Here is a 15,700-nt window from a genome sequence, read left to right as displayed (position 1 = left end):
TGTCACTCATATAATATGAATGAAATGACTGAAAAAAGGGCTTTGTGATTTCATTTTATGTGTGTTCCACATAAGGGTGTGCTCTAGGGTCAAGTGTCTTGACCCTAGAAATATTTAAACATCTGCAATGGCTGCTACACTTACATATATCTAATATAAACAAAGCTTTGGTATTAAATATTGGCTCTGGCGCTGACCCACACACGTAGCTATGAAGAAGTCCTCTGGAAGGATTCGCTCACAATATTGTGTTTTTCAGCCTTTCGAAGATCTGATGAACTTTAACCGCAGGGACACAGCCTTCTCTTACAATGGTGATGATACCTAAATGAAAAGTGAGAGCAACTTCCGTTACAGTGTGCTGGGTAAAACTAACATGAGCGTGGGAGAGACTTTGATTGTTTACACATACCTTCATCAATCCTCAGACAGTTGACCACAGTTGAAGCAACAACTTCATTGGAGTCTCCGTCACAGAGGACCCCTTGTATCTTGTGCCCCAGTCGACTGCGATTCAAAGAAAGTAGAAAAATATTGCATATGTTGAGAAAGCAATGCTTTTAGTACCATGATGTGTGACCCAGCATTTATTAAAGTTCATTTTGAAGTATCTTACTTGATGACCATGCTGTGGTGGGTGCTGTCTGGTTCTCCACTGGGATTGGCAGACGTAATAGCCAGGGGTCCAGTCATGTCACACAAGTGGCACGTCACGGTGTGGTCAGGAACACGGATCATGATGCTGTCCCTGGTGCCAACACGGTCGTAAGCTGCTCCAACTCCTGCAGAAGAGAAGTTAACATTGGAGGTGAGGGTTTATTTTGTTGATCTGAGAGTAAACTATCATTAAAACCAGGCAAATTTCAGTCCACAAGCATTAACAAAACAACTTCACAATGTTTACCTAGTTTGAATAGCCAGTCTCCTTTGCTGACGATGCAGCTGATGCCTCCTGGATAAACGTTCCTCATGAACTCCCACAGCAGAGGGCTGAACGGAGGCTTGGCTGCCACCAGCTGCTCTACACTAGAAATGCAAATGCATATAGGCTTCTCTGCTGGCCGGTCCTGGAGGAGAGACATATTTAACATTATGTTGATGGCTTTTCCTTAAATTAAACACAGTGGAAAATAAATGTCACATTGCGCTTGAAAGGTATTCCTGTCTTACCTTAATGTTGTAGATTTTCTCTATAGCCTGGGGATTCTTGCAGGAGGCAGACAGAGCGTACACAGTGTCTGTGGGAATACCACACACGCCTCCTTCTTCCAGAAGCTGAGCAATTTTTAAGAGGCCGCTTGTGAGGCGAGAGCTGGCCACCGGACAGGGATGCTTCTCAGATATTTCTGACTTAATTTTTTCCTAAAATTACAGATGATACAGGAAATGTTCAAAATAATTTATGTGTAGTTGAAAATTCTTAGCGGATCAAACATTTTGTCATTAAAGTTATTACCTTAAAGAGAGGAGGCCCCATTGGCATCACTCTTTGTGAGAACATGTAGTTTATCAGTGACGCCAAAGTGCCATATATGCATATGAGAGACACCAATGCCAGCATGGCAACTGTGGGAAAAAATAATGTCAAAAGGTGAATAAATTGAGTGAAAAGGTGAAAAGATCCATCAAGATTTAAGTACCTAATGCTTGTCATCATATGTGGCTCATGATAACTTACTTTCAAGTTCATATGGCAGCTTGTTCAGGGTGGAGAGAAGGAAGCAAACAAGAACCACCTCCATCAGCGTTGTCAGGAACAGAAGAACCAGGTTTCTATAAGCAGCTGGACCAGTTAACAGAAGATTACCATAATAATCAAAACAAAGAGAAATATTGACAACAGAAAATGCATATATACAACTTACCAATCAGCATAAGGAAAGCATTGATGACAAGGAAGGCGATGGCTCCTGCTGTAAAACCATAATCTGCCTCAGTCGAGAGCTGAAGTTGGTTACCTGAATGAAAGGGATTCGAGATTATACTCCCATCTAAATTGCAACAGATATTGTCATTATGTTCATATATTAGCACTAACATACCTGCAAATCTAAACCATGTCCACGTTGCCCAGACAACAACATAGATGGAAGAGATGACTGATCCAAAGCGGCCGCCTCCTGTGACTTGCAACCTGCTGACGTAGGCCTGGATGATAGCTCCAGAGATCAGGACCCAGGGGATGGTCAGGTGCAGGAGAGAAGGGTTTGTACTCATGCTTCTTGAATGAAGAGCTGACAAAGCTGCAACCCCATTTGAAAGATAGAACAGAGCGTCTGAGGTCTGATCTCCTGGGGGAAGCACATCCTGATCTCCCTGCTTAGACCTTCTACATCTCAAAGCCCTAATCAGCTGCTCAGAAGACACTGGTTGTGGTCCTACAGGTATGAGAGACTTTTCTGCAATGGTGTTGATGAGACGGGTGAAGGTGCCATAGATGGAGACTGCAGTGAACAGAGAACAAGCTACTCCGAAGAAGATGTAGTAACCCTGCAGGGGGATCTGAGGGACTGTGGAGACTGTGAGCAGGACAAAGAACAAGTTATGGATCAATTCCAGGACGTCCATGTTCAGGCTCCCTACACAGAGCACCAAGGCTGCCACCACAAAGAACCAGTCTCCTACCATTGCTTCCCTTCCAGAGACAACTTTACCATCCTCTACAATTAAAACAGACACAACAAACTCCTCCCAAGCTTTGATCAACCAATATGTGGCATGCAGCCCAAACTTTGTGGTGTGGTAGCAATCTTGACGCAGGTGGGCGTAGTAGCTAGAGAACAACTGGGCAACTGAGATGATTGATACCCAGGCAACACCTAGACCAAATGACTTCATGTACCCAAAGCTGTAGAAAGCAAAGATGAATGGAGCAATGGAGTCACAGAAAAAACCCAAAGCCATTGGCTCTGCATACTTTGTGTTCTTCTTCTTCTCCTGGCCTCCACTCTGAGCTTTTCCTGAGTTGGGGGTCCCTAGTAAGAGAACATTAAAGAGTGGGGTACCAAAACCTTTCAGGGCTAGACGTTGAGTCAGCCCTTTGATGAGAAGAGCCACTGAACCATAGATAGCAAAGATCAAAATGAGCAACTCCAGAACCCCAGAGACAATCAGAGCCCAGGAATATGCAGCTAAAGCTACTGCTTCAAAGATCAAGGTGGCTGTGATGGCTCCAAAGACAAAAGGCATGATGTAGTTGACCGTGGCAGAGCAAAATGCAAGAAGAAAGGACAGGATGATGTAGGGGACCAGACCGGCAATCGCTGACTCCTCCATGGACAGACATAAATAGCACTGCGTGGAGTTATTAAGAGACATGTTGCTCATCATCATGTTGGTGGATGAATTGCTCATCATCTGATCTGTTGTTAATGTCATATTTGGATTTTCAGGCAGGGCACCATAATAGATTCTAGTTGCACCATAACTAGCCCAAAGAGCAGAATAGCCAATGAAGGCGGTGCCACTCAGGTGGTCGTATTTACGGAAGGAGAGCAGCCCAGCCACCAGCTGGCAAACACCACCAATCAGGATGAGATGTACACCTGGAAAAAAAGTTGCAAATTGGGGTAAGCTCTCTTCTTAGAACTTTAAACTGTGCCTAATTTGGTTATTTACATCTAGTTTTACCTGCGAGAATGTTCTCTACTCCAACTGGAGCGTTGCCATTGTGAGCTGTGTTGAAGTTCTGGAGAAGTACAAGGAACGCACTGATCCCATTTGACAACATGCCTAAAACTCCCGGTTCCCCGTAGAAACTGGCAGGAAACCCATCAGATGCAGCCATGATGGTTTCAGTGACAGACTCTTGCTCTGATGAAGTACATCACAGAGAATATACTCCTCACCAAGTCTATAAATCAACACACTGACCAACTGTTTAAGATGTTTCATTGATTAAGTTTGTACCATCCCATTAAGATCCATACCATATATTTCTTAAAATACACAAATTAGCTTGTACAGATGTTTTGAATACATTTATTGTCTACATTTTAGATACATTATTTTAAGTTGTATATCTGCATTTTAGCATTTACATAAATTACAAAAATATCCTAGCATAAAGAGGAAATATTGTCAATATTTTCACACATTTTAATACATAATGTATAATCTAAAACAAGCAATTGCATTTGATGCAAAGCAGCGATTCATCACAACCTATTCCATTCAGTTTTTCTTGGGTAGTTTCAGTCCTTTAACATGAAATAACTTTATAGTTAAGATATACTTCACCCCGTTAGAAAACAGTTTACAACAACTTTTATTGCCTGTTGCTTATTGCTGTTTTAGACAAACTTAACTTCACCACTCCTAATCAAAATTGTTTATATCCTGCCCAGAAAAGTGCAATTATTAGTCACATTAACAGATATGACATCTAAATGTGTAATCTAGTGTTTTAAAACTATGAATCTTTTGACTAATGTACCTTTTTATGTTTTTAGACAATAAGAGATAAGTTTGTTCTCAAAACAATAAGAGATAAAAATGAAGCATTACCTGGTCAAGATGCTTCAAAGATGAAATGCTCAGTGCTACTGATGCACAGATGAAGGTTTATCTAGTATAAGACTTTTCTGCTTGTAGGCGGAGTTTCAAGCTTAAGTCGTCAACTAGTTTTCTTTGCTTTGGCAATTACATAATAGTATGTCTTAAAATTTTTTAACAATGAACAACACAGGAACCTGGAATTTCCTACCTCGTTCCTTGTTCCTGTGAGGCAAGTTTTGGTACCTGGGCTATATAAGGCGACACCCTTCCCAATATTAGAGCAGCATCATTCAGACACTCTGAGCTAACAGCACAGTGAACGCGAGAAGCACTGAGGGGAAAACTGGTTTTCAACGAGAAAAAATACAGAAGGCGTCATGTTCAGGCTGCAGGTAAGAAATATTCATATAATTTAAGAATCCGTGAAAATGTTTTCTATCATAACTGCATTGGAGACATTTTAATGACCTTTTAAACATACTTTTCATTTCTGTGGCATGAACTGTTACAGAAACTACCGCTGTCAACAGAACCCTTTGTTACTATAAAACCATTGTCTTCTAAGACACTTGCTTCACATCACGCCTGACAAAGATAGCCTGCAGAAACGGATCAGATAAGCCTTTTACAGTTGCATGAGATCATTTGTACATTTTACTCTCTTGTAGAAAACCGTCAGACCGATCTGGGCTGCCAGAAGAATCCACAACTCTGCTGTGGAAGGTGAGAATTTCTGACTCATTATAGTGTTTTTAATTTTTAGACTTTTTTTTAATGTAACTCTTTGTGGTTGAATTGTGGAAGTGTTTCTTTTGCATATCTCATAATCATATTATTTTCCTTTTCTTTCTTTGCAGTGTGTGGCATTTGAATACTTTTGATTATTAGTGTGGCTTAATGTGTTTGACGTAAACATCACTAAACTTCTTTTTAATCTTTGTGATTCTAAAATCAGCTTTTTCTATGTATATTTGTACACTGTAAATGTATAACTCTTGTCACCATTTTAGGTTAATATTTTACTTTAGATAGACTTTCTAAACTTTACCCTTCACATCCTCATTAACCCTCAGGTAAAAGAGAAATATTTTTTTTTCTCTCCTTTCAACAGTGCTGAGGAGCCCGACTCCTGAGGAAACAGTCACTGCTAGTTTCGGGGAGTTTATCAGTAAGGTCAAGTCCGAGCACCTGTCCTCTGTGGTTCTCCACCGCAGTAAAAGAATGGTACTGGACAGCATTGGTGTTGGTCTCATTGGTAGCACAACTGAGGTGTTTGAAATGGTGCTGAAACACTGCAAGGTAGGAAATAGAAAATGTCAAAATATGTATATAGGTTGATACAGTCCCACTATTTGACTCTTTTATTCAGCTTGTAGCAAACTTGTAGAATTGGACAAATTCAAAACTACATTTTACATTTATTCAAATATTCAAAATCTAATCTTAATGAAAGATAAATGTTTCTTTTTCAACTGTAACTTAATATTTCATGTAAAATTTTTATTGTAACCAAAATTAACTGTATTCTTTTAAACCCCAGCACATGTACGGCCATGATAACATCTGCTCAGTGTACGGAAAAAGAGGCATCAGGCTCTCCCCAACACTGGCAGCTTTTGTCAATGGAGTGGCGGTAAGTGCTGTTATGCTACTATTACAAATAGACTGCTAGTATTTTACATCAGTAATAAAATAAAATAAAAAAATCCCAACCAGCACAATCAGGATAAAATTTTGAAAGTGATCCTTTGTGTAACTTTGTTAAAAGTGTCAAACATTGTTTATTTAAGGTGTATCACCAAATCAAAAAGAAAAAGTACAGTTCATAGCATTTTTAGACATTGTTTATTCTACTAAGAAAGATGCCTTTTTCTATTACTAAATAATTAAAAAACTTTTTTTTTTTTTTTAATCACACCGCAGACTCACTCCATGGACTTTGACGACACCTGGCATCCAGCAACTCACCCATCCGGAGCCGTCCTTCCTGCTGTGTTAGCGCTCAGCGACATGATGCCGGCCAGCAGGAAGCCCAGCGGTCTGGACTTCTTACTCGCGTTTAACGTGGGCATCGAAATCCAGGGCCGCCTGATGAGGTTCTCCAACGAGGCCCACAATATTCCTAAAAGGTCAGTTCTTCAGAGTTGGATTGCATTCGCACTGGAACTTCCAGACTATTTGTAACTGAAATACTAAAAAGGTAAATTTGTTAATGGTTTGAATCACATACTTTTTTTATGTCTTTGCAGATGATATTTCCTTTTAAAGTTAAAAGTGTATATGCTGAAAAAAAATTGTTGTGGAAGGTTTTACTGCGTAGTTTGTGCAAAGTGAACCTAACAAAGGCCTCACACACTTCAAATGTGTGAGGCCTTTCATAGCTGCATAGTGTTTTTCCCCTCCTCAGCACAGAAACTCAGAGATGTTTTGCTTACTTTTGTGCTTGGGTTTGTCTCTGAACTGTGGTACCTTTGGCTTTCTTTGGCTAACTGGAGCTTTTTCTGTTGACACTGCTCCTTCCTGAAACAGGTAAAGCTCATCCCAGGTTCAGTCAGGACAGAAATGTGGTTTTCATCAGCAAAAATTATGATGATGCACAGAGTTTCAATACTTTCAGTTTGGGTACACAAAAACACTGGACGAGCAGAGAAAACAACTCTTCATATTTAGCTTGGAGGCTTTTTTGGGATAATTAGATTCATAAGTTTCCTTCGCATCATCACATTTTTAGATTCTCTGAACACTGCAACTAGAAATGTTTGACACTCTTGATATTGAAATATGGCTAACTTTTTAAATACTAATTATGTTTATTCAGTAGGCATTCAGGTCTCTGTTTGTCCTTCGTCAGGTTTCATCCTCCCACTGTGGTCGGTCCCATGGGAAGTGCAGCAGCCTGTGCTCGCCTCCTGTCTCTGGACTCCTCTCAGAGCAGCCATGCCTTGGCGATAGCTGCTTCCCTGGCTGGAGCTCCCATGGCTAACGCTGCCACTCAGTCTAAGCCCCTCCACATCGGCAACGCCTCACGCCTTGGGCTTGAAGCTGCCCTTCTGGCATCCAGAGGCCTAGAGGCCAGTCCTCTGGTGTTGGATGCTATTGCAGGAGTGGCAGGCTTTAGTGCTTTTTATGAAGATTACATGCCACAGCCTTTAGATTCACCCCATGATGGCCATGCATTCCTGCTAGAGGAGCAGGACATGGGCTTCAAGCGCTTCCCCGCCCATCTGGGGATGCACTGGGTGGCAGATGCTGCAGCTTCCGTCCATAAGCTTCTAGTGGGCGTTGGTCCTGGAAAGGTCTCTCCAGATCAAGTCCAGGACATCTTGCTCAGAGTTCCCCTCTCTAAATACATCAATAGGCCTTTTCCTGAGTCGGAGCATGAGGCCCGCCACTCCTTCCAGTTTAACGCCTGCACCGCTCTCCTGGATGGTGAGGTGACCGTCCAGTCCTTCACGCCAGGCGCCATTAGCCGCCCCGAGCTCCGTGCTCTGTTGAGCCGCGTTCGGCTGGAGCATCCCCACGACAACCCCGCAAACTTCAACGTGATGTACGGGGAGGTCCAGGTGATGCTTGTGGGAGGAGACATTCTGAAGGGACGCTGTGATACCTTCTACGGCCACTGGCGCAACCCGCTGACCAACGAGAGCCTGAGGAAGAAGTTCAGGAACAACGCAGAGGTGGTGCTTCCATCGGCGAAGGTTGAGCGGCTGATCGAGGCGGTGGACGAGCTGGACAGACTTGACGACTGCCAGCACTTGCTCTCACAGCTGCAATGAAGATATATTGCAAATATATTTAATATATATGATGAGTTTCATTGTCAACAATAAACACTTATTTGTACATTTTATCATCTTCATGCTTCTTTAAATTGTATATATTCTGTACTTCAAATTTTTCTGTTTGAGAGTTACGTTTGCAAAAATGTTCTTTTTCTGGAGTTCTTGTAAGCTGATATATCTATTTGTGTACATCATACTGCTGTGTAAAAAATATGTTTTCAAATATAAGAAAGATAAATGTATCACAAAAATCTATCAGTAAGCCATAGAGTTGTGTGCAAACAACTGCTGTCATAACACTTTGTTTTAGTATTTATATTTTTTCTGCATTCTTTTCTCTATGTGGAACTGTCTCTTTCATTTTGCCTCAGTTCTTCTCTGAATATTATCATATAAATCATGTGTCGTAAACATAAAACTGGCCTGGTGTGCTTTCCTGGATCTACCTTTTTATGTTGATGAAGCCGCCAGTCCTTTGAAACCCTTCAAGGATAGGAGACAAAGAGGATGAATCAATGGCTGGATCATCAGGAATAAAATACCCTCTCCAAAACGTCTTGAAAGAGAATCATTCTCTGTGGTTGAAAAAGTGGCAAATATTGCACTTATTTACAAGCCATTATAGATTAGCTGACATAAATTATATTTTCTAACACCATGAACTCGGTTCTGTTTAACTGAAATATTAGATCTCAGCGATTCTCCCCAGGGTAAATGATTAAAGACGCTGGATGGAGGGATATTTTTCATCTTACAGTATATTAATATTAATTACCTAAAAACAAATCTCAACAAGACGGAGAACTGCACCATCAGGTGGAGGATCTGTGCTTCCCAAAATGTAGTTCCAATATAACTACAATTTGTTACACTGCTGCTAATCAGACAGTAAAATTATGCAAAAAAACACAAAGACACACAGCAGCAAACTGAGCCGGATGGAATCACAAAATGAAAACATTTTGCTTGTTACCGAATGAAGTTTGCATTCAGGTTGTGCTCAAACTAATGAGTCTTCATGCATTTAAACAATTTTATTGGTTGTCTTTAAATAAGTTTTCATTTTTAAATTAGTATTTAGTGTTTAGGACTCTGAATTGTGTTGATAATTGCAAAAGTGATGTGAGCAAAAGAATGTTAAAAGGAAGGCTATTTTCAGAAAACAAGAATTCATTAAAACTCAAGGGTTATTTTTTTCAGCGGAGTGAAGCCTAAAGTGAGAGGAGCATGCTGACAGATATTTTATGTTGCAGTAATAAGCAGCAGCATCTAGGGGGAGACAAGAGAATGAAAAGTCAGCAGGAAAAAGCAACAAAAACCTCTTAGTTCTCAGAAAACTGTGGAAAATCAGGCTTAACACACTATGAGTCATTCCAGGTCCACATTTATTTTTATGGCTGGTATCTTTAAATGTATCTGAGTAATAACAAAGCAAATTCATCTATTTAAAAATATCAGCATTAAATTCAAAATGTTTTGGTATTCATTTCTGAAAGTCCTTTAAGTTCGCCTTTAAACTTAAGCTGCTTTTTTTGCTTTGTTTTCAGACCTGCCTCTGACCATTTTTAAAATAAAGGTTGTGTCTATTTATTTATTTATTTGTTTATTTTTTGTTAAATCACTGAACTCTGACATATACATTTTTATCAGAAAAATTCGAAGCCGTCCAGTACTTTACGTCATCGAGACAGATGAACCAGTCATGACAAAAGTAAATGTAGCAAAGAGCCCATTTTAAAAAGGATCCTTTGGGGAATAATGGATTCGTCAGATTTACCTCCATCTTTAAAAAGCCTTCTATAAAAAATATGTTGTTTGTTAAAACTATCTCTATGTCATGACAGCATAATATGAGACTCTGCTGCATCAAGAAGGCAGTATTGCTTTATTTTTGTTTCTTGCGCTCCGCCTGAGACTCTTAAATCCAGGCTGGTCTTTGTTTGTTTCAGTTACTTGAAACACACAAAAACTGGAAGTTGAAGTGTTTTGTTAATAAATTCTGATATCTTAGAAATTATTTGTGTGTGCTTATTCTGTATTCTTAATACAGAACAAACATTCTCAAACAGCAGAGCTTGCTGTTTGAGAATGTCAGTCCAGAACTTAATCCACGTTTCAGACCAAACGTCACTAGTAAGGTATTCAGAAACCAGTAAGTTACTGAAACTGAGAGCTTTTTGGATATTAATTCCTCATAATTAGGCGCCACCTCGATTTGGTCATTATGATCACAATTACTAACTTTGTTAATATGTATCTTTGACACCCATTAATATTTATTCATAGCCACACTAAGCCTATTGTTGCATAGGTCAATTATAATTCTGTTGATAATTACTGTTTGTGCAAGCATTGCTCAGAAAGGATCTTGCATTTGCTTTTTCATGACATATGTTTGGAATAATGTCATAACGTCAGAGAGGAAAGGATGAGTAATTAGTTTTGAAAAGGGCTGTTAATGTTTGCTTTGTTGATGTAGAGATTTCTGCAATTGTTTTCTGGTAGCAGGTCATGAATATGTAAAAAAAAAAAAGCAAAAGAATCAAGGTGAGCAGAATGAGGTGATGGGGAATTTTTCTTTAAACTATTTTCTCCGAATATTCACAAGGTTCCTGGTTCTGACGGTAAAAGATGTCGTAGCTTTTCCTTTTGACCAGCATTTATGGTCAACAGTATTTCCTTGTGAAAATACCGATCATTTTACACTTGAACAAGCAAAAGACAGAAGTGATGGTCTCTGGTGGCACATTTGACAACTCGAACATAGACTTTGGTTCTCTTTTATCATCTTTGACATACGGAGATTGATGGCTCTGATTTTTTGTGTGTTTTTTTCACAATAACAAGGCTAACGTCATGTTATGTAGAACCAATTCAGCATATTGATTATTTGTACCTGATTGTGTGTGTGAGAAAAACTCTGGAATAAACTGGAAACTGGATATCACCCTTCAACATCTCATGTGAAACACTTTTGCTGGGCAAACATACATATATTGTCTATATATTGAACAGGTTTGCACAATGAAGATGGGTCTACAGTTTTCCCAGATTTTCTTACATTTCTGACTTCTGTGTATGATTTTATTTTAGCTGAAGAAGGACCAAAATGTACACAAATAAAACAAGCAAAATAAAGTAAAAAGTTAACAATTTGTCATTCATCATTTATTTGTTGAGAGAAGTGATCCAGCATCATTAATCTGTAAATGCCAAAAAAAGAAAAATAATAAAATAATAATAATAATAATAACTGTGTTATTGTTGTGAACCTGATGCTTTACAGACCTTTGTTTGGAATATGCAAAAAGGAAAATGTTCCTTTTCATTTAAGCACATCTAAATAATCAGAACCTGTCTTAATAAGAGTCAATTATATGTGTGACCAACTATATCCAAATATATAAAAAAAAACATTGAATTAGATGTCAGACACTGCAGGTTGTTCACAATGCAAATCAGTTTCAGTGTTTTGAACTGTCAACCCCCAAAATGCTGACATATTGTCAGACAACAGTTTCGTGAAGACTCTGGTATCCTCACAGCAGTTTTAAACTTGCTCCCTGAAGGCATGTTCAATTGATGTACAGGGTGGACCATAAGTTTCCATACATCTGAGAATGTAAAATGTATATTTCTTTTACATTTTCAGATACCTAAGAAGACGAGTTTGACAAAAGAGCAAAGAATTGAAATTGTACCGATGGCTGGATCAGGAAACAGACGCATGAAACTTTAGCAGAAAACATGGATCGAGCATCACACACACGGCATGTGGCAAAACTTATTTCCAAGTTTCAGAAAACTGGAAGTGTTGCAGATCAACCATGAAGTGGTCCAAGACGTGCAGCGATTACACAGAGTCCCACAAAAATAAAAACATTTTATATAAACAATATGAAATGTTTTTTTTTTCTATGAATGGAAACTTATGGCCCACCCTCTATAGTCAATGAATGGATATATTAAAATTAGCGTATATAAGGACAATGAATGTCATCATTGTCCCTCACCAATCAATCCATTTTATTTTGATCATTGAAACAGTGACATGTCACCAGATTTCCAGCAGTCACCAGATCACACATTCTTCTGCTTTCATTTCGTGATGGTTCTTTCCTCAGTTTCATAATGAAACATCTTTATACTTTTTCGTGGGTTCATTAGTCACTAATTGTTCTTTCACTCTACATGAAAATAAATAGTTTGCTATGAGGGTGTGGTGAGGGAAGATGAATCGAGCAGGTTTTAACAGAATAACCTCTATTGTTTCAGATTTCAACAGAAACTGCATCAATCACAATGCATTCTCCATTACTAGAGCAAAACGTAAACAGTCAGAGATAACACAACACAAAAGGCATGTAGATCAAACAAAGAAATGTTTTTAAATAGCCTCCACACACCTGAATGAGGTCACTGTCTTGTACTTTTCAGGGATGGTGGTTTCCATGTAATATGACGACGTAGGTCTTTTGAGTAAAGTTTATGAATTTTAAAATGATGTCACAATGGTAGGAGTTTCCAAAGCTGAAGGGTATATAATGACTGACAGACAAGAGCCAGACAGAATCCAGACTTACTGGGGGACTGAGCAGACAACAGGTATGAAAAGACACCTTCTGCTGTAGTTAAAGCTTAGACTTTGGAGAATAATATTCTACCTAAACAAAAAAAAAAATATTGCCCCATTTGCCCATGTTCCATCAGTATTTGTAAATCAGGAGTGTTTTGTTCAGCTTTTTTGCAGGAATTGGACAACAGAAAGATTTTTGGAGAGTTTTACGTCTCTGCAGTCTCAGAGTTGTTTTTAGTGCACACGGAAATAGAGTTTCTTATATTTACAAGTCCAATTAACTTGATTCAAGCGTGTAACAAGTTATAAACTGAGCACAAGTGCTGCGGTGTGCTTATTTTGAAGTGTATGTTCTTTATAACCAGCAAATAACTAAAGCCAGGTCAGTGTGAAGGCTCACCTTTAACGGCGTTGATTAAACTTAAGCTCTTTTCAACTTTTAAATTTCGCCTTCAGTCGACATCTCACCAACCTTGGAAGCAGAAAGCCAGAGACATCGGCAGGGAAACGCAACGATGACCGCGTCTCCAGCTGAACTACAGGAGCGTTACAATGAGGAGGGCTTCCTGTCACCGCTGGCCGTGCTGGACGAGACAGAGCTGAGGGAGACCAGAGACGCCTTCGCTAAGCTGGAGGAGGAATTTGGTAGGCAACAAACAGGGGGAGGGGGAATTAGACGAAAAATTCAGAGATTGAGCAAGATATAGAGAACTGAGATCAAATGAAACTGACGAAACAGTTGAAACTAAACTGTCTAATATAGTTTCAACTAAACCAAACAGTAGCACACAGTGAAGCAGTGTGCTACTGCTTCACTGGTTTATTTCTGTAGAAGCACAGCAACACTTTTTTCAGTAAAAGCAGCTGTAATGGGATGTATAGATATGAATTTCACAACAGGTGCCTCGTAATTCACATGTACAAAGAAACCAAAAACAATAAGTTCATATATTAAATATGGAAAAAAATTGTAACAGCATAGAGAACATAACATTTATTTATTATTTAGTAGAAAAGCCATTACTGGCTACTGACTGAGCCATTCTGGCAGCTTTGTATGATTTCAGGTCAGAGTTCACTTGACTGTTTGAAAATCACTCCTCTTTTTCTCTGAAGAATGATTCATCCATCGAATCAGATGATCTGTTTGGGATGAATGTGCTAACCATTTTGGAACATCCTTCTATTCTGTTATTTCAGATGCTTGTGGTGTTGCAACAGAAATGTAACAAACTGATCACAGGAAAATGTGTATGTTTGTTCAGTGCTACGGAAGAAAAGTTTCATTTTTTTTTTACTTGAAAATTACACAGTAAGGAAATTTAATAATATCAAGATAAAAACACCAGCAAATACCGCATGCTACATTCACCAAGTGTGATGAGTGAGTGATTAAATTAAACAAATGTTTCAATAAACAGCTGATCTATTCATATACAAATATTAAATAACTACAGTAATACTTGGACACACCCAGCTCAGACCCAGTTTGTTCTCCTCTGTTAGTTTAATCATGTTGTTTTTTCATTCACATCACATTTATTTTCTTACATAATAAACACTTTCTGTAGATTTAGGAGGCTTAACTTTGCACACCAGCAATCATTTTAATGTTCTTCTCCTTTGACGAAAGAAACTCTGAGAAAACTGTTGACATATCCAACACTTTGTTTCAGCAGATGAATCCGATTTTGTTTTTTTGTTTTTTCTAACCGTGTATTTTCATGTTTCAAACAGGTACAGCGTACACACAGTACAGCCTCCACAACGTTCATCTTCAGTACCCCTGGGTGATGAGCCTGACCAAGCATCCCCGCATCCTGCAAGTGATCCAAGCCATCCTGGGACCTGACGTCATTCTGCTGGACTCTCGATTTATCTGTAAATACCCGACAATCAAACCCGCCAAACTCCAGGAGAGCAAAACAGATCAAAGCAAACCTGATGGAGACGACGAGCTCCCCTATGTGGCCTGGCACCAGGACATGAGGTGAATATAACTTACCAGAGGAAAATAAAGTTTATTTTTTGTGTTGCATGATTAAAGAGTGCGGTGTTCACAGGTACTGGGGTATTGCCGGTGGACCTGTTCTGTCTGTGTGGCTTGCTCTTGATGATTCACAAAAAGAAAACGGAGTCCTTCAGGTCATCCCAGGTAAGCTAAATTTGTTAGTTATTTGCATTTTCTAAGTTATCACTGGCAGTCCAGGCCAGCTGTATGCTCCACGTATTTGACGTCAGTCCCTTACAGGAAGTCACTGCTCTGGCATGTTGCCCCATCGCCAAGCAACCCGCCCCGGAAACCTACTGTCAGTCAACCAGGAGATCCCAGAGGAGCTGGTGCAGGTGGATGAAGCTGTGCTCTGTCCTCTGAAAGCCGGACAGATGTCGGTAGGTTTATTTGTTTTTTTGTGATAAAACCTTGCAGCTATAAAATGCTCTAAAGACAAGTTTATCTCAATCAAATATATCTTTTTTTTTTTTTCCAGATTCATGATGGACTTCTTGTCCATGCAAGTGATGCCAACACTTCCCAAAGAAGGCGCTGTGGATTTGTGATCCGTTATGTCCCCACCTGTGCCTACCCCACTGAGGTGAGATAATCGTATTTTCTTAGCCAGAGGTTCTTTTAGAAAACTTACCTTTCATTTCTAATAACTTTCTTTTTGTCTGTTTTAATTTTAGGATCCTGATCGTCCCAGGAAATTTCATGCAACAAAGTTAGTCTGTGGGGTGGACCAGTTCCACCATTTCTCCAACAAAAGCACATGAAGGATTAATGAAGACTTCACAACAACTGCTTTAACATCTCGCTTGATAAATCAAATGTCTATTTATGTATATG

The 15,700-nt window shown here is 39.3% G+C and overlaps 3 protein-coding genes across 3 annotated transcripts; 2 read left to right on the top strand and 1 right to left on the bottom strand.

Moving 5' to 3' along the window:
- Window positions 1-41: 41 nt before the first annotated feature.
- Window positions 42-3,804, bottom strand: LOC106940816 (uncharacterized). The gene is made up of 10 exons (XM_015023644.1): window positions 3,631-3,804; window positions 2,043-3,545; window positions 1,866-1,958; window positions 1,679-1,783; window positions 1,457-1,566; window positions 1,171-1,362; window positions 905-1,067; window positions 617-782; window positions 413-507; window positions 42-324 (listed from the first exon to the last, which is right to left on the bottom strand). The coding sequence occupies exons 1-10, from the start codon at window positions 3,785-3,787 to the stop codon at window positions 239-241; spliced, it is 2,670 nt and encodes an 889-aa protein (XP_014879130.1). The 5' UTR covers window positions 3,788-3,804; the 3' UTR covers window positions 42-238.
- A 975-nt stretch (window positions 3,805-4,779) lies between these two features.
- Window positions 4,780-8,325, top strand: LOC106940818 (cis-aconitate decarboxylase-like). The gene is made up of 6 exons (XM_015023646.1): window positions 4,780-4,889; window positions 5,166-5,220; window positions 5,609-5,796; window positions 6,038-6,130; window positions 6,421-6,626; window positions 7,349-8,325. The coding sequence occupies exons 1-6, from the start codon at window positions 4,875-4,877 to the stop codon at window positions 8,271-8,273; spliced, it is 1,482 nt and encodes a 493-aa protein (XP_014879132.1). The 5' UTR covers window positions 4,780-4,874; the 3' UTR covers window positions 8,274-8,325.
- Window positions 8,326-12,848: 4,523 nt separating this feature from the next.
- LOC106940819 (probable alpha-ketoglutarate-dependent hypophosphite dioxygenase) lies at window positions 12,849-15,700 on the top strand. Its single transcript, XM_015023647.1, has 7 exons — window positions 12,849-12,884; window positions 13,312-13,500; window positions 14,593-14,845; window positions 14,919-15,010; window positions 15,107-15,246; window positions 15,345-15,449; window positions 15,541-15,700. Exons 2-7 carry the CDS (start codon window positions 13,371-13,373, stop codon window positions 15,625-15,627), a joined length of 807 nt encoding a protein of 268 aa, XP_014879133.1. The 5' UTR covers window positions 12,849-12,884; window positions 13,312-13,370; the 3' UTR covers window positions 15,628-15,700.

This window comes from Poecilia latipinna, unplaced genomic scaffold, assembly GCF_001443285.1.
Source record: "Poecilia latipinna isolate Pla-1442-1.1 unplaced genomic scaffold, P_latipinna-1.0 Scaffold3372, whole genome shotgun sequence".
In the NCBI taxonomy this organism is placed as follows: domain Eukaryota; kingdom Metazoa; phylum Chordata; class Actinopteri; order Cyprinodontiformes; family Poeciliidae; genus Poecilia; species Poecilia latipinna.
This window is presented reverse-complemented; position numbering and strand designations above follow the sequence as displayed.